The sequence below is a fragment of the Agelaius phoeniceus genome, chromosome 14 (genome assembly GCF_051311805.1).
Source record: "Agelaius phoeniceus isolate bAgePho1 chromosome 14, bAgePho1.hap1, whole genome shotgun sequence".
Classification (NCBI taxonomy): Eukaryota; Metazoa; Chordata; class Aves; order Passeriformes; family Icteridae; genus Agelaius; species Agelaius phoeniceus.
In genome coordinates, this window is record NC_135278.1 from 14,183,861 (window position 1) to 14,211,057 (window position 27,197).

At 40.9% G+C, this 27,197-nt stretch overlaps 1 protein-coding gene across 6 annotated transcripts in view; it reads left to right on the top strand.

Annotated features, from left to right (window-relative positions):
- Positions 1–22,841, top strand: part of LOC129125760 (integrator complex subunit 6-like) — a 40,011-nt gene extending 17,170 nt beyond the window's left edge. The window contains exons 3-19 of one of the 6 annotated variants that reach the window (XR_008534992.2): positions 1,052–1,201; positions 1,629–1,718; positions 2,034–2,217; positions 3,027–3,155; positions 4,985–5,148; positions 6,204–6,356; positions 7,965–8,097; positions 13,862–13,956; positions 14,714–14,824; positions 16,497–16,712; positions 17,193–17,316; positions 17,866–18,008; positions 18,670–18,901; positions 19,548–19,940; positions 21,308–21,401; positions 21,829–22,205; positions 22,567–22,841. Coding sequence is in view for 4 of the 6 variants with exons in the window: in XM_054641370.2 (XP_054497345.2) it covers positions 1,052–1,201; positions 1,629–1,718; positions 2,034–2,217; positions 3,027–3,155; positions 4,985–5,148; positions 6,204–6,356; positions 7,965–8,097; positions 13,862–13,956; positions 14,714–14,824; positions 16,497–16,712; positions 17,193–17,316; positions 17,866–18,008; positions 18,670–18,901; positions 19,548–19,940; positions 21,308–21,401; positions 21,829–21,928 (2,511 nt within the window). In the remaining 2 variants the exon portion in view is untranslated. Of the gene's footprint in view, positions 1–1,051; positions 1,202–1,628; positions 1,719–2,033; positions 2,218–3,026; positions 3,156–4,984; positions 5,149–6,203; positions 6,357–7,964; positions 8,098–8,293; positions 8,375–13,861; positions 13,957–14,713; positions 14,825–16,496; positions 16,713–17,192; positions 17,317–17,865; positions 18,009–18,669; positions 18,902–19,547; positions 19,941–21,307; positions 21,402–21,828 lie in introns of those variants that run through there. The other 5 variants (XR_008534993.2, XM_054641370.2, XM_054641371.2 and 2 more) reach the window with 5 other exon arrangements.
- The last annotated feature ends 4,356 nt before the right edge of the window (positions 22,842–27,197 follow it).

The following is a 27,197-nucleotide window of genomic DNA, read 5'->3' on the forward strand; positions in this document are numbered from 1 at the left end:
CAGGCAGTGGGTGCTGCTGAGCCCGGGCACGGGGAGGAGAGCCTGCTTCACCTGGAGGATGCGTTGCTCAGAGGCTGTCCCAGCAGCAGGCAGGCTGTCTGAAATGATCCTCTCCATGTCTGCAGAGCTGGGATTCCTGGTGGAGCACAGGCAATGTCTCTGGTGCCAGATGAGAGTGAGCCTGGGTGAAGAGCTGCTGGCTTGCTGCAGGAGTAGCTTGGAGAGTATGCTGTAATAGCAAGGCTGAGAGTTACAGGAATATCCAGGACTTCCAGGCTTTTAGCTGAGGCCTCTTTAAATGCTGTACCAATTCCTTGTGAGCTGGTCTTCTCTAAAATAGCTTTCCAACTGTGCAGCAAACCACTTTTAAGGGAAGGGTATGTGAATCACACCTGTTGGGCCTGCTTACCAGAGGGTCCAGAGTGCTTGGTTGGTGATCCACCCTCATCACTTGCTCTTCCTTTGATCCCTAGGCTTTGTCAGCAATAACTTTTTTAAAGACCTCCAAAATTTTAAGCTGTTACCCTGAGACACTAAACAGTGATTTGATTCTTAATAGGGTGTTTGCAGCCACTCCTTTCTTTTCTTCCAGACTTAATTTATGGAAGAAAGGACAAAAAGGAAATGAGTATATGCCAAAAGAGGCAGTGACATTATGGTGCTTTTATCTTGGTTTTACCTTTGCTGTTACTTTGGCAGCTGCATTTCTGATTTCCAAACTTGGCAGTTTCTCCTAAAAAAGTACTTACATGCTAAATCCAAATACTTCTATTAACAGCATCATCTCTACAGCAGTTTTCATGGTAATGCAAAGTTTTTCCAGTGCTTGGCAGTGTGTGTGTTTCTTGAGTCTCCCATTGTAGGTGTAACCATGTTTCACATCAAGCTGTGCATACCTGGATTAGGTGTGTGCAGCATGTAAATGGTGCAGTGCATCCGTTAATCAGGAGTATAATTAATTTTTGTTGGGAAGAGAGATAAATGCCAACTTGCAGTTGATTGCAGTTTGCTGCTAGAATAACTAATAAGCTTTTTTTGTTTTATGTAACAGGCTGGATGGAAGGAAAACCACGCAACATTCATGAATGAACTGAAAAACCTTCAGGCTTCAGGACTAACAACCCTTGGTCAGGCACTCAGGTCATCGTTTGACTTGTTAAATCTCAATAGATTAGTGTCTGGAATAGACAACTATGGACAGGTAACAAATCTATCTATAGTCTTCTGTCCTTTATATTTCTATGTTTTTTTAAATTAGAGTTGGTGAGGGATTTTGGTGGTTCAAGTTCCTTTTTGCATTTAATGGTTTTTTTAACGTTGGATAGCTCTGTGTAAGAGCTTGAACTGGGAACTCATTTTTTCTTATTATGGCTACTGAAAAGACCCTGGAAAATGCTGACATTTTTTTCCTTTCTGAAGTACAAAGAAGCAGAGTATAAATGCCCCAAATGTAGACACACAGGAGTAGCCCATCTTTGTAGTTCTGGTGGTTCCACATCTATTTTAAAAATTACAGGATTATTTTGAAAGATTGCTTATCTTACTGTTTATTTTATAATGACAAAAATACAAGCCTCTCATCCTGTGTGTTAAGGTTGCTCTTAGCATTTTTGTGCTTTTGTCTGTAGGGAAGGAATCCATTCTTTTTGGAGCCATCTATTTTGATTACCATCACAGATGGAAACAAACTGACAAATACAGCTGGAGTCCAAGAGGAGGTAAACTTTCATTAAGTTCTTTCAAGTTATGATTGTGCAGGTTGGTGCTATGCTGAGATGAATATTAATCAGTTTTTCCCTGCTAATTGTACTTTTTCATAGCTGACTTGTTTTTATAGAGAATAGAAACCAGCTGTCCTGTCACTGCCCAGCCCCTAAATTCATAGTCTGTAAGGGTTTTGAGATGACAACTTCAGATAAATTAGTGGGTTGGAGAAAACTGGGACTTCTACAGATAAATGAATGAATTTGGAGATGATGTTTTTAGCTGGTTTGTCAAATACTGGAAAATGTTCTTCAATGTTTTTTTACCAGCTTCATCTTCCGTTGAATTCTCCTTTGCCTGGAAGTGAACTAACCAAAGAACCTTTCCGCTGGGATCAAAGGCTGTTTGCTCTGGTGCTGCGCCTGCCAGGAGCTGCATCTGCTGAGCCAGAGCAGCTTGGGAGTGTGCCTACTGATGAATCTGCTATCACACAGATGTGTGAGGTCACAGGAGGTAACTGCATGCTTTTTTGCTTTGCTTCTCATTTGGCATTTTTTTCCTTTAATTCACCTTCACCTCTGTTTTGTCTGTCTGAATGACTCTGTGTCCATGTGAATCCATTCCATGTGGTGCTTTCTTGGATTTCAGTAGCACAGGAGAACTTTAAAATAAAGCAATATTCATATTTCAGATCTAGATGTGAGAGCATTTTCTAAATGCAGTGGGAGGTTTTGGAAAATTTCTTTGGTTATTCTGGATGTTGGCTTTGCTCATCCATGAGGGTTTTTTAAATTTTTTTTGTTATTTAAGTGCTGAATTGAGCAGGACTGCTATTAGTGAGATGTTAATTCTGCTGCAGGGCTGATAAGCTAAATTTAATCTTAAAAAAATTAATTCTGGATCCTATTGCTTGATATGTTGATTAGATTTTTTTTTAAATTGGTGCTTGGAGAAATTGTTGTGTGGGAGGAGGAGGAGCTTTGGGTAGACAAAAGCAGATAGATTACATAGTCTTGGTGAAATCAGGCCTTCCTAAGGGCCTCTGTAAACTTGGCCTTGGTCCAGCCTGATGAAGCCTTAATGGCCTCTTTTTAGTAACAGAATCTCAGCAGGTTGTGGGGTTTTGGTGCTTTTTCTTGGTTGTATTGCATTTGCCAAGTACTTTGCCTTTTACATAAACTTGGACAAGGTTTGTTGCTGTTATTTTGGATAAAATTGAAAGCCTTGGCAGTGTGACTTAGCTAATAAAACATCTTCCTTAAGTAAGATTACTCAAAGTTTGCTTTTCTTCTGTTTCCCCATGTAATTTCTCTCTTGCATAGGTCGTTCATACTGCGTTCGGACACAAAGAATGTTGAATCAGTGTTTAGAATCTTTAGTTCAAAAAGTCCAAAGTGGAGTTGTTATTAACTTTGAGAAGTCAGGACCAGACCCAGCTCCTATTGGAGAAGGTACAGTGATTGTTGGTTCTTTTCCCTGTTCCTAATGTTTAAGACAAAATGTTTTGTTTGTGTGTAGATGTCCTTAAATGTCTTCCATGTCCTTCCTGCCAGCTTTTCCCTGTAGTGTACAGGATACACCTTTTACCAGTGTTACTTTGATCCTTGCTAAGTTAAATGATGCCATATGTCTGCACCTGCTTGTATGGATCATCTACTGCTGGCTGGCTCTGTGTCACTCTTTTTACCTCTTTGGATGGCTGAGGAAAGGGAATGTTTGCAGGAAGCATTTTAGTTTGAATTACAGTGTTGTCAGGACTATACTTAAAATAATTAAATCTACTAGTAGTGTGTTTAAACACTTAAACATCTCTAAAGCAATCTCAATGCTTAATTTTCTGTAGATTTTCATTCTGCTAAATGATCACAGATCAGTAAATGCAGGTGAACATTCTTAGCTGTGAGTGAAAAACTGTGCAAAGAACAAAGAATTACTTTGCTCCCTTGAGTCAAGTGCATAAGAGGAAAAGAGGAAAGTGCACTCCAGATGTGAAGCAGTTCTTCAGATTTACAGAAGTTCATGGCTTGAAGGAAGAGGAGAGGGCTGAGCAGTTCCAGTTTAGGAAGTTAGGATCCTGGAATATCAGAAAACATAATAGCATTTAGCATCACCTGAACATTCTAGCAAAGCCAGCTTTTCCTGCTTTCATTCTGGAATCAGCTTTTTCTATGTTTGTTTTCTCCTTTTGCTTATTTAAAGAAGGCTTTCCTGTAATGCTGTGCTGGACAGCACAGCAGCAAATTCCCAAATGTCTCTGGTGGCACAAATGTTCTCTCCTGTGTGGCAGAATGACTGGTGAAATTTGGGGGTTTTGTTACCTTCATTTCTGTCACATTTGAATGGTGATGGACTGTGGATATGAAAGCCAAGGCTTTACTTTTCTATGGAAATTGAGAAAGTCCTAAACTAGAGAGAAATACGATAGTATTTACCCAAGCTGTAAAAATCACTGTTTTTATAATGCAGAGAAACCAAACTGATGTGTCACTGAAACATGGTTTCCACAGTATTACTGGCTAATTCTTTAAAGCAAGGAAAACTAGTGATGTAAAATCTTTTTAAAACAAGGAAGATTGGTTAAGTGGGTGATCTCTGCTGTGCTGTTTGCTTTGAAGAGCAGTCTTTGAAAACTGCTGGTTACATCTGTAATGCTACAAAGTTCTTTATCCTGAGCATGCAGGAGTGTCTGTGCTCGTGGGCTGGTAGGGAATGCTGGCCTTTGCAGCCCCCAAACTTAGGCTGTGGGGTTTAAGTGATTTGTGAATTGTTGTAATTAAAAATGTGGCAAAATCTGCCTCCTGCAAGATGGATCCAACTTCTCCTAGGAACTTTGCTCCTCTGAGTTTCCACGTGTGGCAGCATCAGTCAGTGAGCACTGCAGCCTGTGTAGAAATGAAAATGCCAATTCTCAGCCTTGCCAGGTGCAGCAGAACCAGCAGCAGTAGCTTGGTGCTGCCTGTGGGAGCTGTGTCAGACACTGAGCTTAAGCAAATACATTTTCCATAGTAGGTGAGGATGCCTTGCTGCACTCACTGTGTGATGGCTGTGCCCTAGAAGCAGAAGGGAGAGCAGGACAAATGTTGTAATTGTTTCTCAGATGATTCTGTGATACACCTGGATGCATAGGTTATTTCAGCCTCTGAATAAAGATCTGTATGTCTTTGGAACAAGAGTAATGAAATGCCTTACTGGCTGCTAATACAGAAATTTTGCTAGCAGACAAATGCATGCATGGAGCTTTTCATTTTCTTTTTGTTATTTTGCTTTGTTTAAATTTTAGATGGACTTGTTGATTCATCCAGGCCCATCAATTCATTTGCTTCTCAGCCGTGGCATAGTTGTCATAAACTCATTTATGTACGGCCTAACCCTAAAACGGGTGTTCCTGTGGGGCATTGGCCAATCCCAGAATCTTTTTGGCCTGATCAGAATTCACCAACACTGGTAAGTAAAATAAGAACTGAAAAAAGATTCTACACTAATAGTTCAGACTGGAAATAAATAATGGATAGAGTAGTTTTTACTTTCTCTGTTTATAATATGATGTGACTTTGCTTTAAAAGGTTAACAGAAAGGTGTAATCCAATGTGGATACTGTAACCTGTGCCATTTCTTGTATCCAGAAAGTTCCCTTCCATGTGTATGGTTATTTAATTTGCTTAATGGTTTTAAAAAGTTAAAAAACTGAACTGTAAGGTACTTCATGTAGCACAAAACATAGTAAGCCTATTAAATTTTAAACAAAGCTTTATAAAATTCATTAACATGGAAAAAGGAGTATTTGTTTTTGAAAGAAGATCAACCATGGGTTTTTTTCCATAGTATTACTTCATGTGTGGACTCTTTCACTAGCAGGAAGAACTAAAACTGAAACAGAAGAGCTACTCCCTGCAGAAAATGAGGAGAAAACAGTACTAATTTCTCCTTTTCTTACTGAAGTGATCATACATTTGACATGCCTTATTAGTCTATCTAAACATCTCTCTTTTGTTAGGCATGTTCTGTTCCTGCACTTCGCAAGTGCACCAGGTACTGTCTGTCCATTCTTCTTGCTCCCACCTCCTGATTAAAGAGGGGAAAAAAAGAGATTTGTTGAGAGTTCTTTGAGATATTTTTTGTGAATTGAGTGCCCTCTCCCATCTGTTTTTCTGTGGACTTCAAGATGGGAAGAAGAGTTGAAGTCTCCTTTAAGCCTGTCTGTGTTGCAGCTCAATTGACATGAAGGCTTTTAAATATTAAGATAAATAGTGGCATATTAACCATGTTTTTCTCTTGGTGGGAAGAGTGTATCAGTGTGTGAGCATTTTTTTCAGTTAGAGAAATATTTAGTTTATATTCTGTTGTGGGGGCTTGTATTTTATTTTCTTCAAAGGACTACTGTGGAACCTGAGTGTTTTAAGACTTACAGGATGGTGAAATATCCGCTCATGGATGTTTTTAAGAGAATTGTTTTGTTTGCCATAAATATGTGAAAACTGATACCCTTTTCCCCCTTTCAGCCTCCACGCACAGCTCACCCTGTGGTGAGGTTCTCCTGTGTGGATTGTGAGCCCATGGTCATAGACAAGCTTCCTTTTGACAAGTATGAGCTTGAGCCTTCACCCCTCACCCAGTATATCTTGGAACGAAAGTCTCCCCATACCTGCTGGCAGGTACTTGCCCTTTATTTGATTCTAGAAATATATGGGTAATCAGTACTGGTTCTAGAAATATAATGGGTACTTCAGTCTTTGCAAGCCTGGAGAATTGGGGTCTGGTTCAGACTCTGCAGCAGATGAGAAGAAACATGTCAAGGTTTCACTTACCTCCTTTCTAAGAGAATTATTAGAAGTCAGAATTGAGTGTTCCCTCCACAGGCTTTGTAATCTCATTTAATTCTCTTTCTAGGTCCATCTCATTTTGCTAAGAAATACGCCCCCCAGGTTCCATTTTTGGCTAAATTGAAATTCTCTGCAGGTTTCCATTTGCTTACAGGGAAAACCCAGCACTAGTTTCCATCATGTTACCTAATGAACAGCTGCAAATCATTTTCACTAGATGCTTGAGGCTGCTAATGGGAATTGAATGGAAGCTGTTGATCCTGTTGACTAGATTGGCCTTGAAGAGGTCGAAATTCTGTTGCTGAAATCCTTTGTCACATGATAGTTTTGTAATTTTTTAAATAAGTTTCTGTGTCCTCTCTAAAATCAGACTCCCTTCTTGGTGGTGTTCTTTTAAATATTAGCCTAATGTGTACACCAGCAGTATGCTTAGTATGATACTTCAGCTGGAAAGGTGAATTTGGAGGTGTCTCTGTTTTTGTATCCCTAATAAATGCTACAGCTTAGTTGAAAATATGACAGCATATTCAAAAGAAAAATTAATGTTACTTTAAAAAAACTAATTTAAAATGTCCTTTTTATTCTCTTAGGGACATTATTTGCTTGAATTACTAAAATTACTCTGCTGTTTTTCAAAAACTGCTTTTCTTCTCCCTGCTACACATCAGACCCTTAAAAATCAGAGAAATAGGCTCATTGTCATAGAAACCATGCAACAAACCCAGTTTCTTAGGCCCTGAAAAAACAGAGGAAAGCCGCTTGCTATTTGCTGCAAGGTTTATTTTTTTCTAGGAAAACTATTTTTGACTTAGATGTGGGTTATTTTGCTTACCTCAGTCAAGAACATCTACCATTTTTATCCTGTTGAAATATTGTTTACATGTATTGCTTTTCATGGTTAAAACCCTCATATATGTGCACTTAAAAAAATAAAGTCAATTTTAAGAATGTTGGCTCTAGGCACAATCAAGACATTTCTTGAGTGGATGTTTGTTTTGTTTAATTTCTGTGCCTAAAAACGTTTTGCATTTCTTTTCATCATTGTTGTAAACATTAGTTGTGCTATTTTTGAGTCAGAAGACTAATTTCAAATAGCTCTTTTATTTAACATTCCTTCAACAGATGTCCCTAACCTGTTTTAAATAATTTCAAAAACTCTGCAGGGCATCACTTCACAGTAGCTTCACTAAAGCAGTCAAGATTACTCTGTGAAGAGCATTTCCACACTTACTGGGTGTACACTAAATGTTGCATGTCTCAGTTTCATGACTGGGGAGTGTAGGTCCATACTCCCCCTGATGTGTTCAGATTTGTCTGTGCTTGATAATTTGTTGTCTTAATGCAGTTGGATTCAGATTGATTTAAATTTTTAAATGCCCCATGTTTACTGTTCTTCACATTCTTCATTCTAATGCAGTGCTCTCTCTTATTCTTTGTCAGGTATTTGTGAGTAGCAGTGGAAAATACAGCGAGCTCGGCCACCCGTTTGGGTATTTAAAAGCAAGCACTACTTTAACCTGTGTAAACCTCTTTGTGATGCCTTACAACTACCCTGTTTTACTTCCATTGCTAGGTAGGTAACACCTCTGCATTGCACTGCCAGTGCAGCTGCTCCAGAGTAAAAGCAAAACAATAATGGTTGGTGTTCTGCCTTAGTTTGAGACGTTATAAAATAATGGAGATCAGAGAGTAGAGAATGTTGCAAACTCTTTTAACCTACTTTGGGAGGAGAGGATTTTCATACCCCCTCTCCCTTTTTTTCTCTCCAGCAGAGGAGGAGAGCTACCTGCTTCCAGTGCATGTTTGATGCTGTTCACCTCCTAGACACGTAGCCTCTTCCTTAACCTGGAGTAAGCTTCAACCTCCATTCTTTTCCCTCATTTAGGGTGTGGTGTATCCAGGTTTTGCAGTTGCTCTTGTAGCAGCTTATTTTTTACTGGAAGATGAGATGCAGTGTTTGTCACGGGTGTTGGGAAGAGGGAATTCCCTAATGCAGTTCAGAGCAGTAAGAAGGAATTGAGCAGTGAAACAGTCTGCATTTCTTTCCTGCCCAAAGGACCAGGTTTTGGTTTTGTTTTTTTTTACTCCCACAATGAAATTATTTTCTAAGGAAATATAATATGAAAAAGTGCTGTGTGAGTAACTGGCATAAAGGCAATGGCAGAGAGGAGTTTCCAGAGTGCCACTAACCCTTTCAGTTTCAGATGCTGTTATGGCTTTTTTGTTCTAGTTTTTGTGCATGTTTTAGTGATACAGAAGAACAGTGACCAAAAATTGAGTCTTACTGTCTTACACAGGATTTTTCTATTCATTTCTAGGGAGAAAGAAAAAAGATCAGAACACAATTTAGGAGTGCTTTTTTGTAATCCTGGTCATAACCAAAAAAGAAGAAACTTGTGCTTGCTAATAATGTGTCTTTTATAGTTATCTATGTAGCCTGGTAATTGTCCCAAAGTGTGCAAGGAGGATGAGAGTGTCAGTGACTTTGTGGTTCCTGAAATACTGCAGCAGATCCACTAGCTGGAGAGCCATCACTGATCCTAAGTTAACTTCCCTGTTCATTTTGATGTTGATATTTGCAGTTCTGCTGAGTCTTCCCTGGCAGCTCTTGTCTTCCCCCTGCCTCTTTTTTACAGGGGTGTAAAGCTCTTCCTTCTCTTTGAGGAAAGGCACTTGTCAGTGTGTGTAGTGCTATTCTGCAGTTTACTCACCTGGTAATCAATTTCTTATATTTCTGAAGGCTCTTCAAAGGAAAATGCAGAGTTTCCACATTGCCTGAGTTGTAAAGTGGATATTTCCTTGAGGTCATGAATCCCATGCATTCCACATTGTTCATACAAACACACACAGTGTTACCTTCAGATCTCCTTCCAGGGCTTTGTTTATCCTTGGTCTCTAAGGCATGGTAGGATTAAGTTCTGTGGAATATACCTTCAACACAAAAGTAGATCTGGGTCCTTTTCTACTTGGCACAGAAGATGAGTGAGATGATAAGCAGCATGCCTGGTGAATTATTTCTAGATGATTTTAGCAATACTGACTCTGTATTTGGCTCGTAGGTAGGTAGGAACACTCCCCCTGTTCTACCTTCATACACACCAGTGGTGGATACTGATGGTTCAGCAGAGGACTGATAGGAGTGTGTAAAACCAATTTTTCATTACTCTCATCCAGATTTAAAAGGATGTGGAGAACTCCCAAGGCCAGGAGAAGTCTCCATTCAGCCACTACCTCCCATATTGATCAGTGTGGGTCTTGTGGCTCCTGCCCTACTGGTAGAATATTGTGTTGGAGGACTGGTTGGGACAGTACCGTGGATAATCTACCTCTGTTCCTTCTGGTGACTCTTTCAAAGACAAACCCACTTTACAACTGTGTATTTGTACTGTGTTATCGAATGTGTTCAACCTTAGAAACAGATAGTAAGATGTTTAAAGATTTTTTTTTTTTGCTTGCATTTTTGTTTTCCTCCTGCATTCCTGAGCAGGTGAAGTTTTAAGTCTCTTTTTGAAAAATAATGTAAGACAGCCCTGCAAACAGGTAGGTAGGCATGAGGCAACTTGCAGGTGATACTGGAGAAAACTGAAAGAAGTTGTGCTGGTCTGTGGCTGAAGGAGGTGAATTGTACCACATCCTGTAGCTTTGGTGATTTTATGTCTTGGTTTCTGCAAGAGTGGATTTGGGAATGCTGTAACTCCTGCTGGTGTTTAACTCCAGGGCCTGCATTCAGAAGCTTTGTAAGGGAAAGGAGCCAATGAATAGGAGTTGATAAAACAGGGAAGGCACACAGTCTGTGTGTTAATGGGCTCATGCACTGTGCTTGGTTGACTGACAGAAACCCTGGCCTCTGCTCCATTTCCAGCCATGATGGATGATGTGGGATGAGAGCTCCAGTTTGCTTTCAGACAGCTAGAGAGAATCCTGACTAGCTTGGTGGTGGTTTGCTCCCAGAGCTGAGGAGGTGGGCTGCAGTTCTTTCTGCTCAGTGGGAGGCTGCTGAAGGCAGAACTTTTCACAGGCAGATGCTGACGTGCTTCAGTGCTGAATGCCTGGCCTACAGATGATAGAAATCTCCTCTTGAAGGATTGTGCAAAGCTGTTGTACTTCAGGTGCTGTTCTGTTTAAAAACATTGTACAGCCAAGTTCATGAAGCAGAAGTTGAAGGAGGGGTTTTAGGGAGAGCTGAGTAAAGATGAGGTAAATTTTCAAATGCTTCTGCCTTGCCTGAGATGTTTCCTTGGTTCCTTTTAGCTGCATGGGTGGGAGGGCAGGCACTGCTGGGCAGTAGGAGTGACTGTGCACTGGGAGTGTCAGCAGAAGCAGCAGTGAAACAACCATGAAGGAAATGCCTTGAGAGAGTGGTTAAATACCCTTTTTCTGTGGGTCTAAATATTCAACAGGATGAGCATTTAGAAAATGTCTGCTTGTGAAGGACTGCAGCATTGACAGTTTACTTTGATGCTTTGACAGGCTCTGGGAGAGAACCTGCAAGTAAGGATTTTTATATTTTGGAAACTAAGGGCTGTGTTCTCACCAGTGTGAACACAGCATGCTGTTGGCTCTGGGAGGAACAGCCAGATACTTTTGATACATTTTGTATCAATGGGGAAACAGTGACACAACACCTTTCTTAGGTAATGATGGATGCCGTTTTCCATTGCAGTGCCTTACTTTTGCTTAGATGGTTTTCAGGGAAGGATACTGTTTTCTGTGAATGTAAAATCATGAATCTACTACCTAGAATAGTGGATTAGTGCCTAATTAGGAGAATTACAGGAGTCAATAGGGAATGGTGGTATACTTGCTCAGGTGGAGTTTAATGTGAGTGGGGATTTAAAAAATAAAAAAGAAGTTCTAAGTTTTACTTTGAGTTACATGGTGCATGACTGTTGTAATTTAGACTCCAGCTGAACTACTTAAATTACCTGCTGACTCTCCTCTCTCTCACACTCTCTTTTTTTTAACTGTTCACTGATCTTTAAAGGTACATCCAGCCCCCTTCTGTAGTACTGAGTGTTAAAAGTGTGTATTGTGTCCTGTCAAAATTTGATTGTTTTGTACATTAATCTGAAGTAGATAAAGACTTTGCAATGCAATTTTCAGTTAACTGGTCTGTGATTTTACCTGATCCCTTGAGTTGTTGCTTGCAGCCTGTTCTTAATGGGTTTTAATACCATGTTCCCAATTATACAGTGCTTTTAACTCCCTCTGAGTTCAGAAATAAAGAGAATTCTGCATTAAGTAGACTTTGCAGAAATTAGTATCTGAAAATAATTAGATAGAAGTAAAACTAAATTGTGTAAGGATTTTTTCAATACTTTTTGATTTTTATCTGAAAAAAATTGGTGTTTAATCTGTCGAAGACATAGTTAACTGGATTATTTTTAGTTTGCTTATTTGTATAAATAATCATGTGCAGCACAGGGGAAAAAGTGCTTTTCAAGTGCCTGTGTTGCAATCTGCTGACAGTGTGTGTCTCAAACTCTCGAGGTAGAGGCAGGTAAGATGCTGATGGTGAAGTTCTCTCTGAAACTTGTGGCTGTGTTCACCTCCCTTTTGAGAAGGTGGCAGTGCCTGCAGTGAGTTTGTGCTGTGGGGAGGCTGATTTTAAAAATTTGAAGCTCTGCATAGGTTGGAGAATTTTTTCTTGGGATAGCAGAGATCAGGGAGGTGCTTTTGCATTTGATGTCTGGGAGTAAAAGTGCTGTGGATTGGGAGCTGAGCTGAGGAGTGCCTGTGCCATGTCACAGTGCCCTGTACAACCTCACAGTGCAGCAAGTGAGACACTAATCAAGTGCTGATAAGGGATTTAAGGTTCAAGCTGTACTCAACCAACCCATAGACTGTCAGATATTAGGACATGCTACAATACTGAACATCTTGCTTTTTAAGTTTTTGGTTTTATGTTGAATTTTGAGAGGGGTGTAGTTTAACTTGCATTTTGCTGCAGAAAGGAAATAGGTCTGTGAAATAAAAATGGATTTTATTTTTTTTTGCCATATGTCATGATATCACCCCAGGTTCTTTTGGATAATAGTGTAATAGTGCTAAGCTTGAAGTATATTGAGATTTTAAATGGAATTTTGATTTGTCCTCTCCAACTCCAGCTCACTTTCTTCAGGCCAGGAAAGAGAAGAAGTAGCATCTGTAGTATGGTTTTTATATGTAATCCAGAATTGATTTAGATTGGAAAATACCTGTAATTGAGAGTGGTTTGTCTATGAGAACTTGGGAAGTAGTATCATAACATCTGTTCAATTTGTGCAGACTACTATGCAAGTCAAATTTTCTTCTCCAAATACATCTTCCTGAAAACTCAATGTGGAGAAAACTATTTCTTTGCTACATCTGTCTTTTGCACACCCTCTTCTGTGCATCTCTGTCTCCTGCAGCTCTCCCCAGTTAATTTTTGAACATCCCTTTCTCCAGACCTGCAAATCCTTCCATTATCCTCACTTTGCCAGCACGCTACGATCCTACTAAGAACCTTCATTTCAGTGGATAATTCATAATTGCAAATGGTAAATTGCAGGATGCTGTGTTTGGTGTAGAATTCACAGTGTGCACAGCAAATAGGCCCACGCTTCACCTCAGCCATTCCCGAAAGCCACGTGCACACCTGGAGTGAGCCACGTGCTTCTAAAACACTACCCAAAGCAAGAAATGTCTGCTTGCCCCTCTCTTAAAGGACATCAGTTTTTGTAGCTAATATTTCTCTCTTGTCTATAGCTGTGGGAGACTTTGCTGCCCTGGCATGAGGCAGGTGTTGTGGCTGGAGGTAACCCCTTGTCTGCCAGGTGTAGCTGCTGCTGTTGGCAGCAAGTCCAGCAAAGCTGTCCAGAAGGATTCCCTGATTTGACTTGTTTTATTCTTTCCCTTTGATGCCAAAGAATATTTTTACTGGAGACCAGAATTCATCATACAGGTTGAACAGAAGAAAGCTGGTTTGAAAATGGATCTGGAACCAAATTAATGTTGTTTGATTTAATCAGATCCAGGGACTCCCTGATGTGCAAGAGAGAGGCAAGGGAGGTGAAACTCTTTAACAGGTGGATCTGTTGCACCTTCCATGCTGCTGGTAGTTGTGTGCGGTGTTTAAGTCTGGTGTACCTTGTAAGTTTGCTTGTAATGGGGACTTGCTCTGGATTACCTACTGCAGCTAGGAGTGGGGATTCCCAATCCTTCACACCTCAGGTTAAGAGCAGTTTTTGGGGGGAAGCCCCAATGGGATTCGGGTGTGGGGAGAAAATGGGGGGAAACCTGGCACGTACGATTTTGCACAAAGCTAAAGGTCTGGGACTGTATAAATGACACCTTTTGTTGTTTTCCTTTTGCAGATGACTTGTTTAAGGTTCACAAACTTAAGCCAAATCTGAAGTGGCGACAGGCTTTTGACAACTACTTAAAAACAATGCCTCCTTACTACTTACTGGTATGTTCCTCTTCTCATCTCATCCTCCGGGGTATAATGGCTGGTGTGGCCAGAGTCCTTTGCATCATACCTCTTCCCAGTAAAGTTTTTTTACATAATTATGATGGCATTTTGGGTAGTTAACATTCTGCCTTTCAGAGGTATGTAGATTAGAATAAATATTTTTAAGAATTAAAAGAATTTGTAGAAATACTGAGGAGGAGGAGTAGCTATGTTAAGATATTAAGTGTTTAATAAATGTGTTTTCTGATCATTAAAAACTGAATTAATTTTGATCAAAAGTACTTCAGAACATTCAGAGAAGCCAAATTTGGCATTATTTTTGTAACTGGATTAGGAAAATGCAGTTTAAGTTGTTTGTTAATGTGGGTGTAGTGCTACAACTTGGGAAGCTGATACTGACTGGGCCAAATAAAGGGTGGAGGGAGGCACTGTGTCACCTTTCACGTGTAGCTTGGACAATGCACCTCAATATGGACTTGCATCATCCCGGCTATTCTGGACCTGAGCCTTGGAGTGGAAATTGCCAGTGGCACCACGCTCTGTGGTGTCTTGGTGATGTGGCATAATGTCCATTGTGAGCTAGTTAGACACCAAACTCATGTCACATGTTATCTGAATAGACTTGAATTTTAGTGGCCAAAAGTGGAAAAGCTAGAGCACTAATCTATGTGCCTTAGCTTCCTATAATTGAGCTTATAAATTTCTTTTTTAAATACTTATTCTCTTACTATTGTGTATTTTGTTTTCCTTATAGCCATTAAAGAAAGCCCTAAGGATGATGGGAGCTCCAAATCTGATATCAGATAATTTAGATTGTGGACTTAGTTACAGTGTTATCTCTTACCTTAAAAAACTCAGCCAACAGGTAGTATTGATGAAACCTTTGCAATTAGAAGTGCGTTGATTATTTAGTTTGTGGTAATCTCATTATAAAGCAGTTAATCCCTGTGGGAGTTCATATGGGTGTGCAGCATATATATTATAATTGAAGATTGGTGAGCATTTCCACTGCAAATATGGATGAATCCTGTACGGTTCTGTAGCCAGTGATTGTGCCTTCTGTAAGTGGTGGAGAGGAATGCAAATGAAACCTCTTCAGCTATACTTTAAATATTTGCTAGATTTTAAACTCCAAAGATAATCATTAATTGGATTTATGCCTGTTCTTGCCATTGTTCTTCACAGCTGAAGTCAGAGGCTTGCTTTCAGTCTCATATTTATTTCCATGTGTCCCTTGGCAATGTGTATTTTCCAAAAAAAAAAAAAAAAAAAGTATATTCTTGTCTGTGGGGAGTAAAATCACAGTTCAAGCTTTATATCTGAGCTTCATGTTTCCTTCAGGTCAAAGTCTTTCTATGTGTTAAGTGTGACCTGGTGGGAAATAATCCTGTGTATCTTTTTCTCTTTGCCAAGACTGCCATCCCAGGTGTAAGGGCCTGGAAGTTCTTCCTCCTTAGCATGAGGAGCTCCTAAAACAGCAGTTCAACATCTAGAAGGCAGTGGGGAAGCAGCCTTTAAAATTACAAAGCAAAAATCCTCTGCCTTAAAGAATGCACAAAATACATCCCAGAGCCTCTGAATGACTGAGCCTCTACTAGACATAAAACTTGCTGTGGTATTTTGGTAATCCAGTGATATGCAAATTGATATGATTTATCTGCACTGTGGAATTGGAATGACTGGAGATGGCTGCTGTGGCTCTCACAGGCGTTCTCAGCACATGGAACAGTTTGAATGTGTGGAATGCATTATCAGCTCCTCTATAGGCACAGGCAATTCCAGAATTCTGCTGTGCTCCTGCTGTCCTTAAATTCAATTTCCCACAGATAATGAAGCAAACTGTGCAGAGGAGGAGTTCTGGGGGAAGTGGCTTGCAATTACAGTGGGTTCTGGGGTTTTGGTTGGTTGGATGTTTTTATTTTTCTTTGGTGGTATTGCTAATGGGTAAAAAAAACCTTAACTCTGAATACAGTTAGAAGTTAATACAGTAAAATTCTCTGTAGCTGTAATAAGAAATCTCTGCTAATTGGAGAAGTGATGCATTTTTAGAAATGTACTCATAAAACAGATTTCTATTGCAACTTTTCTCCCTTATATTGTTACAAGCATACAGGGCAAACCTTATTCATAGGTTCAAAAATAAACTGAAATTTTATTACTGTATCTAAATAATACTATTGTTTTAAATGCAACTTTATTGTAACCTGAGGATCCTACCTTCCATTTTGTTTTTTCTTTCCCTTTAAAGATGGTTCTTCAGGGACACAAGAGAGTCACAGACTTGCAGCAAAATCAGGGAATATTCACAGACCTCCTACTGGCATATAAATTTAGATACACTGGCTAAATATTTTTCCATATGCTCGCACATTAGGATTTCTTTATGCTTGAGATCTAATCTATGTAATCCAATGTATCCCTGGGTAGGTAGCAGGGAACTAAATTTGTAGTTTTATTCTGCTAATGTTCTGTGTGTTTTGTACTGGAAATGTGCAGTGCCTGCTGATTCTTTAACTCACGGTGTGATTCCATTTTAGACAAAAATAGAATCGGAACGGATAATAGGTTCAGTGGGTAAGAAAGTTCCACAAGAAATTGGAATAAAAGTGAAAAATCACTCCAGTGGCCTCTCCTTGGTACACAGTAGGGATTTTAAACAACTGCTGCAAGGGATCACTGGGGAATCTCCACTGAGACTGTCAGAAATGAATGTTAAAGAATTTGCTGGATTCCACATAGGACTTTTAAACAAGGTAAACAGCACTGTGATCTTGCATGACTAAGCAGTTAATCTCATCTGTTTTATATGGGTAACTTTTATGGACTTAGTGTGGAAGGAAGTACCTTTGCTGAACTGTGATGAGTACAGCGTAGACATAAAGAGCGAGAAGAGTAAATGCAATTTTTTTGCACTTGATTTTGGGACACTGTTTAAAAACCCCATGGTAGTAAATGAAAATTACTGTGTTTTAAGTGCCAGTCTCTGCAAAAGACAGCTATTGTTGTTCATCCACAAATTAATGTGCTTACTCTTAATGGAGCTGAAAGCACTAATGCTGAATAAGGTCGTGTTGAAAAGACAGCCACTGAGCTGCTTGTATCCAGCTATGAAGCTCTAAAGTTACTTAAGAATATTTTTCAAAAGTTAATGTTATTACAGTTCTTAGTGGAATTTCTCTATGTATGAGAACTGATGGATTAACTGAGAGTTACTTACTTTGTTACAAAACTAGGATTTGAAGCCACAGGCATTCAGAAATGCATATGATATTCCTCGTCGCAGTCTTCTAGACCAGCTAACTAGAATGAGAACCAATCTTCTGAAAACACACAGGCTTATCTTGGGGCAGGATGAAGGTAAGGAATCCCATTTCTTCATTAAGAGTTTGAAGAGAATACAGCTATTTTTGTTATTTCCTTAAAGTAGTGGTTCTTGGTGTGGGGGCAGAGGTGGCCATTGCATCTCTTGCTGAGTCAGACAATGTCCTTTTCTTGACTCTGAAGGGGAAGGAAGGAAATCTTTGCCTTCTGTCATGCAAGATGTCATGCTGGCTTTGAAATTTAAAAATAAGTTCCATGGGAGAGCTTTCACATTCACCAGGGTTCAGTAGACATGTGTTATAAAGTGATGAGGGCTTAAGGCAGAGAGGAGCTCTCTTTGTTTTTTGTGAGGTGTTGGTGGTCTAAAGATGCAGTTGTCGGCATAGAAATTAAACTTGGTCATTTTTTTATTCTTCTGTCAATTAAGCTCAGCTCTTGCCAGGCTTATTTCCACAATTGTAGTCTTAGCTCATCCTCTGTAGTCAAAAGAAATAATCAGTTCAAGTTCTTAATGCTAACACTTGAGGTGTGAAGTTTATATTGCCTTAATTTTAAGACTAAATTAAGATCTCGTTTCTGTTGCAGACTGCCTTCATAGTGTTCCTGTTGCTCAGATGGGAAATTACCAGGAATACCTGAAAATGATGCCTTCACCTCTTCGGGAAATTGACCCAGATCAACCAAAAAGACTCCATACATTTGGCAATCCATTTAAACAGGACAAGAAGGTAGGAGGGGCCTTGCTGCCTGCTGTGCCTTTATAGTTAATGCAACTTGAAATTATTTGTGTGTAGGGGGATAGAATATAAGAACATAAAAGATAGTGTAGAAAGTAATCTTACCCCTAAGGAGTTGCCGCTGGGCCAATTATCAAAGCTTAGGAACAGGCCTGATTTTTAACAGTCCACAGCTGTAACCAACGAGAAGAAGATGCTATAAGAGTGGGTTGGTTGGTTGAGAGGAGAACTGGAGTCAGTTGGCTGCTTTGTGAAGAAGAAAGAGTCAGTGCTCTGAGGAGCTGCCCACAAGAAACACCAAGAAGGTGTGAAACTTAAGCAATAAGGAGACAACAGTATGGAACCCCTGCAATAAGATGACAACATCTGTGCATAGAATTTCTCCCCCACAACAACAATATATTGCTAACCTGTGCAGCCTGTGGAAAGGAGGGGTGTCTCCCATGTGGTCCAAGAGGAATGTGTATGGAATTGTGCTGCTTTACAGAGTGGCACTGGGCTCTCTCTATTTATGTTAGGTGTCTCTGTTCTGAGAGCTGTCAAGTGTTCTGAAAGCCACTTGAGTCTGAACACAGAGGGACTGAACTCATCAGTGGATTGGTGAAACAGTTGCTGCTTTGTACTGCTGCTGAAATTATTACTTCCTTTTCAGGGTATGATGATAGATGAGGCCGATGAGTTTGTGGCCGGGCCCCAGAACAAGATCAAGCGTCCCGGGGAGCCGAACACGCCAGCGTCGCTGAAGCGGCGGCGCAGCCTCTCCCCGCTGCTGCGGCGCCCGCAGGCACCGCCCGTCGTCACCAACCACGTTGGGGGCAAGGGGCCACCCCCTGCTCCTGGCTCCCCCTCCTACCTGAGCCTCAAGGGGCTCCCAGTTAATAAAGGTATGCTGAGGTGTGGTGCAGCAGCTCGGGTGGTGGGGGGATCTGAGGAGGAAGGGAAAAGGTTCTGCCAGCACATCCGTGCGTTGCTGTTATGTAGGAGTGGGTTTCTTTTGTTTGCTTAGGTGAACAGGTTGCTGCTACAGCTCATGAAATCTGAAATTAAAATAAACGGTTTGGAGATAGAAAGTATCTCATATCAGTTTTTAGTTTTTCTTTGTGTATTCTGTGGTGAAGAAGGAAAGTTAGAATACAGTTGTTTCCTTTCCCACAAATAGGAATTTTCATACCCACCTAATGCAGCAAATGGAGTCAGAAGAAAACTCTGTTAGCTGGGTTTAGGGAAGAGAAGGAAGACATGAGTTTACTTAGGAGTCATGACATTGCCCTAGGAATACAGAACATGGTGACTTAACAGTAATGATAGGAGATGCAGCAGGCTCAAGGGGAACTATTCCCTTGGTCACATCCACAGCTGAATAAAGGTATTGAAGTGTTGTCCAGTGCTGTCAGATTGCTCCACAGCACTTTAGACAAAAGGGATACAGAACTACTTCTGTTTAGTTCTTTGGATGATGTACTTATCCACCAGTAAGATATGTATTTTTCACTTGTAGATACCAGTAAGATATGTATTTTTCACTTGTAGATACCAGTAACAATGTTGTCCAAGATGGCAATGGAGAGAAGAAAGCAGAAAATTGTCAGTCAATGGAGAAGCAAATTGATGGCTTACCTGTGCAAATGGCTCCTGTGGTTCCAGCTGCTGTGGGAGAGGATGAGATGTTACCCAATGACTTAGACTCCTTGCCTGTTGAATTCAATTGTTTAAGTGAAGATGGGTTGGATCACAAACCTGGTACCAACGCACTTGTTCGAGGGCCTGTGAATTACAGTGTGAGTGGAGATGACCAAAAGCGAGCCATGGAGTCTACTTCTGAATCTGTGCCAAATTCCTTTAAAATAACACCTACCATGTTGGAGGGAAGCAATGCTGACATCAAAATTAAAGTGATGAAAGAGGTTCGCAAACCTGGAAGAAGTAAGTTACTTCTTTATTTTAGTAGTAAATATTATATGTGGTGTGAGAGAGAAGACTTCCTGGAAGGAAGGAGCTATTTTCAATATACACAACTTCAGATTTTGAGTAGTTTCTGGTTGCTCATAAATGAGCAATGGAGGGGCAAAAAAGAAGGAAATGCTGGGCAGGTGAGTTGAAGTTTAGATGTTTAGACTTGTGCTTGGCAGGTCGAGTGCCAAGTCCACCCTGGTTTGCCCTTGAAGACAGGCTAACAGGTGTAAGAGGTGCCCTGTAAAGGTAGCACCTTTCAGAGGTTTTGGTTTTGTTTAAAATGATCTAATGAGACTGAATACTCTGCCTCAGGCTGCATTGCTCCTGTGTACACAAAGTGTACTTGTTGCTGTGTGTCCATCAAAACTCCCTTTTGCAGGGCAAAGACACATCTCTGTAAGGCTGTGCATCTTGGAATATGCTTGAAAAGGAATAGTAACAGTTTATAGCAGAGTGATTTTTAAAAAAAATTTGTTAGACTAATTACTGATGAAACACTAAAAGTTGCAAACTCTTAAGAATTGAAGACTAAAAGTGACAGTCTGCAAAGTGGGTTCATCTGATTTTATACCAAATTCATGCCTAGTAAATGGTGATGCAGAGTGAAACTGTTCAGTGTGAGTCACCTGTCTTGCTGCAGAATTCAAGTAGTCATCAGAGAAAGAAGCTAAATTGTAGTGACTGGAATATGTAATCTGTTCAGAGGTCTCACCATTTGTGCTCCCTCTGCTTGCTGCATCACTCTGAGCAGCCTCTTGGTCACAGCACCATAAATGTATTCATACAGGGGTCAGTTATGGGAAATAATGAAACAATGCTGGTTTTAAATTTGTTTCCGATTTAGTATGTCCAGTTTATTCTTTTTCAGTGGACATATTTACCTTGTACCAAAGGGACAGTGTTGTGCTCACACTAAGGGTTGATAATTTTTCTTTCTGGAGATGTAATGGCAACCTGTGCTTGCAGAAATGATGGCTCCAGGCCAGATCAGGGTTTGGTGGCCCTGTGTGTAACTGTGATCATGGAAATGGGAGGCTTCTCTCTACCAGCCTGCATTTTCTGAGGATAAATGTTCCTACCTGCTGCTTTTTAAAGAGAACCTTAATCTTTGGTGCCACATTTGAATTCCCAGATCAGCAGCATTACTTTAAATTATTCTGTCACCTGTGTTCTGCTCTTAAAGCTAGTGCAGGTGTTTTTCTTGCCTTATGTGTTTTATCATACAGAGATGCATGAAACTGAGCTTTGTTTTTCCTTTTTGCCTCTTCAGCTTTTCTGAAATTTTATCTGCAACATTCATTTTTAATACTTGGTTGAATTTTTATCTCTTTTTTTAGATTATGAAAAAATATTTTCTCTTCTTGAGGAGGTGCAAGGACCTATGGAAATTCAGAAGTATTTCATTGAATTTGCTATCAAGGAAGCAGCAAGGTTTGTATAGATAGAAATGACTCAGAGTCATAAATTTAATATTAATTTAGATCATGGTAGTAAATAATAAACTTTATCAGTACTAGTATTCTGATTTTCTGTTTTGACATATTTAAACTATAATTGTTTTAGTGGTCAAACTACTACTGTTACATTTTTAAGTAGTAAATGATGTTAAAGTTTAAATATGAATTAGGGAGATAACAGGTTGTTCTTGAAGACCAACTCAAAATACGAGTGGGTTGGGGAGGGGCAGATGTAGTAAATTAAATTTTCTGGCCATTCTAATGCCAGCAATAAAGCAAGCTCTTCCCTACTGGAAACAGAGAGCCTCTGGGAATACGATTTGTCATGGCTGAACATTCTTGAGTTGTTCAACTGTATTTTTCTAAGAGGAAACTTATATCGCTCTCCCTTTCTTTTGTAGGTTTAAAAAACGGGTCTTAATACAACACTTAGAGAGAATACTAGAGGAACTAGATTTCACCAGCCCACCCAACAGAGTTAATCATGTCAACAGCAGATAATAATGAACCAGCCGGACGAATGCGGACCAGGAACGAGTTTGCTGTGCCACAGAAGAGTGGAAGAGGACGAGGCTGCTGCCCTCACCATCTCGGCAGTCAAGTGATTTTACTGTCACAGTCTGAGAAGAAGCAGTGGAGCTTTAACTTTAAGAGCCTGATTCGGCAGAAGCTGGGCTATAACCTTAAGGATTTGCTATGAAAGGTGTGGCTTTTTCCTGTGGAGGGTGCTCTTTGCTCAACAGGCGGAAGAAAATAACCATTGCTGCCCCTCCTGCAGGTGATGAGAATTTACTCATTTGAACGCTGTCATTAGACATTTACGTGCTATAGGCAGCAGGTTGCACTAAAATGGGGCACTGTCAAATGCACACACTGTCTGCATCGTGGAGAGAGCCCGTGTGTTCCCAAAAAAACCCTCCCAGAAACACCTGCACTGGTAAAATTGCATGTTGCCACCACAGAGACAAGGGTCTTGTTCCCAAGAACTGCTAGCCATGCCTTTAAACTTGAGATTCAGTGTAGATTGAGAGTAAAGAAACTGCTATTGTGTTAATGAAAGCTAAAGACAGCCCTGTGACTGTTACCACCTGATGGTCACTAAACAATCTACCTCAGACTCTCTTCTGTTTTGTCTGCAGACATTATGAAAGTGCACCTGAGGCTTCCCAGGTCCCCGACTTCAGTTCTCTTTCATCCTGTGAGGAGGACGGAGATTCTTCAGGTGGCCTTGGCACACGCTGTGCTTTGGAAGCACTAAAAGGAAACGCTTTTAAAAACGTGTATTTTAATGTTCATACAAAAGAGATTATTTTGAACAGTATTGTTACCAGATCACTAATTTGATATTTTAACTGTATAAATTTTTTTGAACATATGTATATATAAAATAAACCATTTTATTAATTTTTAAGAAGTGCTAATCTGAGGAGTCTGTAGCGGGCAGCACTGAGTTCCTCCAGTTGTCTGTTACCAGCAGACTGAGGATATTTTTGTAAAACCAGCTGAACCTGGTCTTTCACATCCTCAAACTCAGCTTGTGGTGTTAGCTGCAGAATGTGTTTGTACCCTGGAGCAGCTGCCCAGGTGTCACTCAGCTTGGCCTCTGGGGTGCACATTTTTACTCAGTTTTGAGGGCCATAAGTTCCAGTTTACCAAACCCTTGGTTACCTGAGCTGGTATCCTCTCCTCTGTTCCTCTTAACTATTTTGTCCAAAGGCAATTCCATAGATGACAGAACTTACAAAGAAGACTGAAGCCACCTGTATTTAATTTTTTTTTTCTCCCTAAAGCAGTTCAGTACCAGTAATGTGCCAGTATGAAGTGGCTCTTGGGACAAGTGTGTACTTTCAGTTGTTTGCTCATAACCTCCTCTGATCCTCTAACAGCTTTCTTTAAAAGACAGGTTAAAGTTGTGCTCGTGCTGACTTGTGCTCTTGGCCTAGCAGGGGAAATATCCCAGGGATTCCAGTGGATTGGCCAGGCAGGGAAACAGATTCTCATGGTGAGCCTGTACTTCTCTGTTCCTGCTGGTATTTTTAGTGCAAGCCAGCCTGTGAGACATCTTTTCCATCCGCTCTCAAGCAGTGGCCTTGGTTTCCTTGGAAGATGCAGTTTGACCATTGGAATGGCACCAGTGAAATCCAAGAAGGAAATGGAATTCAAGAAGGAAATGAAATACAGCAGCAGCAAATCTGTCACAGTGTATATGAAGGAAGTGACATAGGAGAAGGCATTACTAAAATTTGCCCTGATTCTTAGAAGTAACTTTTATTCATCTGTGCCGATGAATAAAATTGAGTATTTTAAAACCCCACAAATACCTTGAAATAATACAAAGGAGGATTTACTCCTTCAAATTTCATATAGCAGCTGTTTGTCACTGTGATGGACATCCCATGCCAAGTGTTGGACTCTTCTAAGGGATTTTATTTACAGAGGGTCAGATATACTGTGCATACCTTGTTGTAAAATGGCCTGGTTGAATGCATCAAGTTGCATGTAATGTGCTATTCTTGAAATAGTAGGTGATAAGAGGAGACAGATTTCTTCCATATAGTTAATGGCTGTTTTAGTTTTCAGCACTGATTCCAGAGACACTCAGTTGATCATTGTGTGTCTGAGCAGGGGCCATATTTTTCACTAGTGACCTTGGCAGTGTGTAAATCTGCTCTTTTGGTGGGATGGAGTTGGCTGCCAAATCAGCTGCAGAGAGCTGGTAACTTCCATGCACTCCTTTGGAATCTTGCACCTCAGAAGCTACAAAATAGTCAAGTGCAAGCAGTGGGAATTTTCCCTGATTTCACCATTATTTTATCTGAATAGATTGAATTTGAGTTAGAATATTAGAGCAGCAGAAATCATACAGTGAACTGGACATGAGTCTCCATAAGAAGGAAGGAAGATGTCCTCAGGGCTTGTCAGTGCAGAGATGAAGAGAAAGGAGCAGCAGCAGTTGATGAAGAGCACACACAGCCCTGAATTCCACATGGAAATGTTTCATTTAGGAAGCAGCACAGCTGGTTTAAGAAGATTCTTAAAGGAGAGAATTCCTTGTGACCAGACCCCAGTGCTGGATGTGGGTGGGACATGCCTGGACAAACACGGTCCCAAGCTGTGCTGGCACTCCAGGGACAGCCAGGAGAGCCACGCTGGTGCCAGGCCTGGCCTTGCCTGGTACAGAGCACAGCCCAGCAGCAAGAGCTGTGTCCCCAGGACTGTGACCTGGGTGCCAGCTGAGCCTCTCACAGCAGCAGTGTCCCTCAGCAAGGGCTCAGGAGAGAGGATGGGGTCCATTGATGCATCCTGGAATTGGAAGCCATTTTAGCTTTGCTCAAACTTACATGTTTGAGCCCTTGTTTATGTAAGGTTGAAATAATGTGGCACAGTTGAATGTTGGGAAGTAGGGAAGAAATGTGGCTCTGTGTTTCCTGTAAGGAGCACTGTTTAACAATCTGAATTAACAAATTTAGCATTTGCCTTCCTTGGGTTGGAAGGGTTGTGAGGTACTTGGGAGCCTGGATACCTGTGCGAGTTCTGCTGCATCCATTTTCTGACCCTCTCTTAACTAGGCCTCCTCAGTGTGTGTTACCTTTATTTTTTCCCTTGTAGACATCAAGGGTTTTTCCTCCTAAGCCATGCAGTTCCCAGGCTGGTCACTGTGGCAGGTGTCTGTTGGATGCTGCTGTTCCCACTTTGGGGGTGCAGTGTATTTATTTTATTTATGTGTATTCTTGCCCAGGTTTACCCAGCATTAGAGAGTGATTATCATCTTCCAAAATAGCAGCTGCAGAGGCTGTTACTGTGCTGTGCTTGACTGTGCTGTGGTCAAGCAATTTTATGTCTCCTTTTGCAGGAAACTGGGAAAAAAAAAACCCTCAAACCTATTTTTTTGGTTTTTCTTCCATCTGGTAATTTTCTCCTGGTTCTTCCTCTAAACTGCCTGGCTGAAGTGGCAGCAGCATAGGCTGTTGAGTTTCATTTCTTTTGGCCTGTTCTTTAGTATCTACTAAGAAACTTCGGATGGAAAAATACAAGAAATGCATTACCTAACAGGAACAAACGGTTGAAAAAACCTGTAAAGCTCAATTACAGTGTTTCATACCAGCAACATGGCAACATCACACCTTTAGCAAATGGACTTGAGAGTGCTTGTCTTGAGAATGTGCAACCTAGTTAAGCAGAAAACAAGGCCAAAGACACTTCAGATCTGGCAGACAGGAGGTTTGGCAGAGATCTGAAGGAAGGATGTTAGTCACTGGAATTAAAAGGAGCTGCTGCTTGCAGGTCTGCAAAAACAAGTTGGAGTCTATCCTAAGTGGAAAAGGAAGAAACTGGAGAAGAAGAATGCCTTGGGATTTAGCAAAAATCTTCTGGCCTGCAGGAATTGTTAAGCTGTATTCTAAATCTGAATCTCGAGATCATTTCAAGGAGGATGGACTAAACAAAAAATGTTGAACTTCCCTGAAATTATCCATTCAGTTGAGCTGCAGCCTGGCTTGTTGTTTCATCACTGAAAGACTGGCTTGGTTTTGGCATTGGTGTTTTTCTTGTCTCAGTCTGTGATGTGGTGGTGTTTCTTGGTAGTGGCTAAAGCAGCGTGGCAGGAGAGCCCTGTGGTTGTCCATGGAGCTGGAAATGCAGAGACAGGGGTTGTGGGAAGAGTTGGTGGAAAAGGCAGGTGCTGCTTGTGTGCTGTGGGAGGTGGTTCAGCTTCACCTCTTCCATATCAGAACCTTCATTTTAAAAGTGCACAAGATGCTTTTCAGGCCTGGGAGCACAGATCTGATGCCTTGAGCAGGTGATTACTCAGGGTTCAGAGGATGGATGTCCCAAGGAAGGAGTTAAATTGTTGTACAGACTTGTACAGCCTTGTGGTAAATGGTGGAGGATGTTTCCATAAGCAGTGGAAGAACTGAGCTGCACATGCCTTCACCCACACAGCTTTGCCAGGAGTGGGGACTGCTGGTACCATGTAAGGAAAATTGCTCTTCACCAGGAGCTGGCTGGGAAGTGCTCAAAGCAGCTGCATATTTCTTCAGATTTTGAGCTCGGGATGAAGCTCTCAAACAATTCATATTGAAGTCCAGAAGAATAGTTTGGCCTGGGAAAGGTGGTGGAATGGAAACCTCAGATGAGATTTTTGCTTGAGATACGATGTTTTTGAGAGCTTGGGGAAGTTTTATCTTTACATCTGCAGTGGGAATTTGATGGCTGTTTCCTAGTCCTGGACCATCTCCAGCTGCAGTGGAAGTAGCTGGATCCTTGGCACTTGGATGTGCTTGCTGTCATCTCCATCACTGTCACTCCTCTAATGCAAACAGTCTTGCATAATGTCCCTTCAAATATTGGACACCTTTGGCAATTTGCTGAATCCCAGTGCTCCACTTGCCACTGCTGAGCAGCTGGTAGGAGGAACAGAGCTTTTTGGGAATGATCCCCGTGGTGTGTGCTCATTTACAAAGTACTTAGAGCAGAGCCCTGCAGGATGCTGAGCAGGAGGAGAGGGTTATAAAGCATTTTTGTAGTTGTCAGGGCAAAGCTCTTTTTGCATGGTCAGCCTGTTTCTTGTCATTTACTCCAGAGCAGGTGTATATTTTAATGTTAAATTGTATTTGTAAATATTTAATATGTAGAATATATCAGAGGTTCTTTCTTTTGTAAAGGATGAAGTTGGGAGACCTCCCCCCTTGCTTCATCTTGCAGCTGTTACCCATGTGCTTGTGCAGAGGGTGGCCCTTGCAGAGGAGGATGCTTGGCTGTGCTCAGCTTT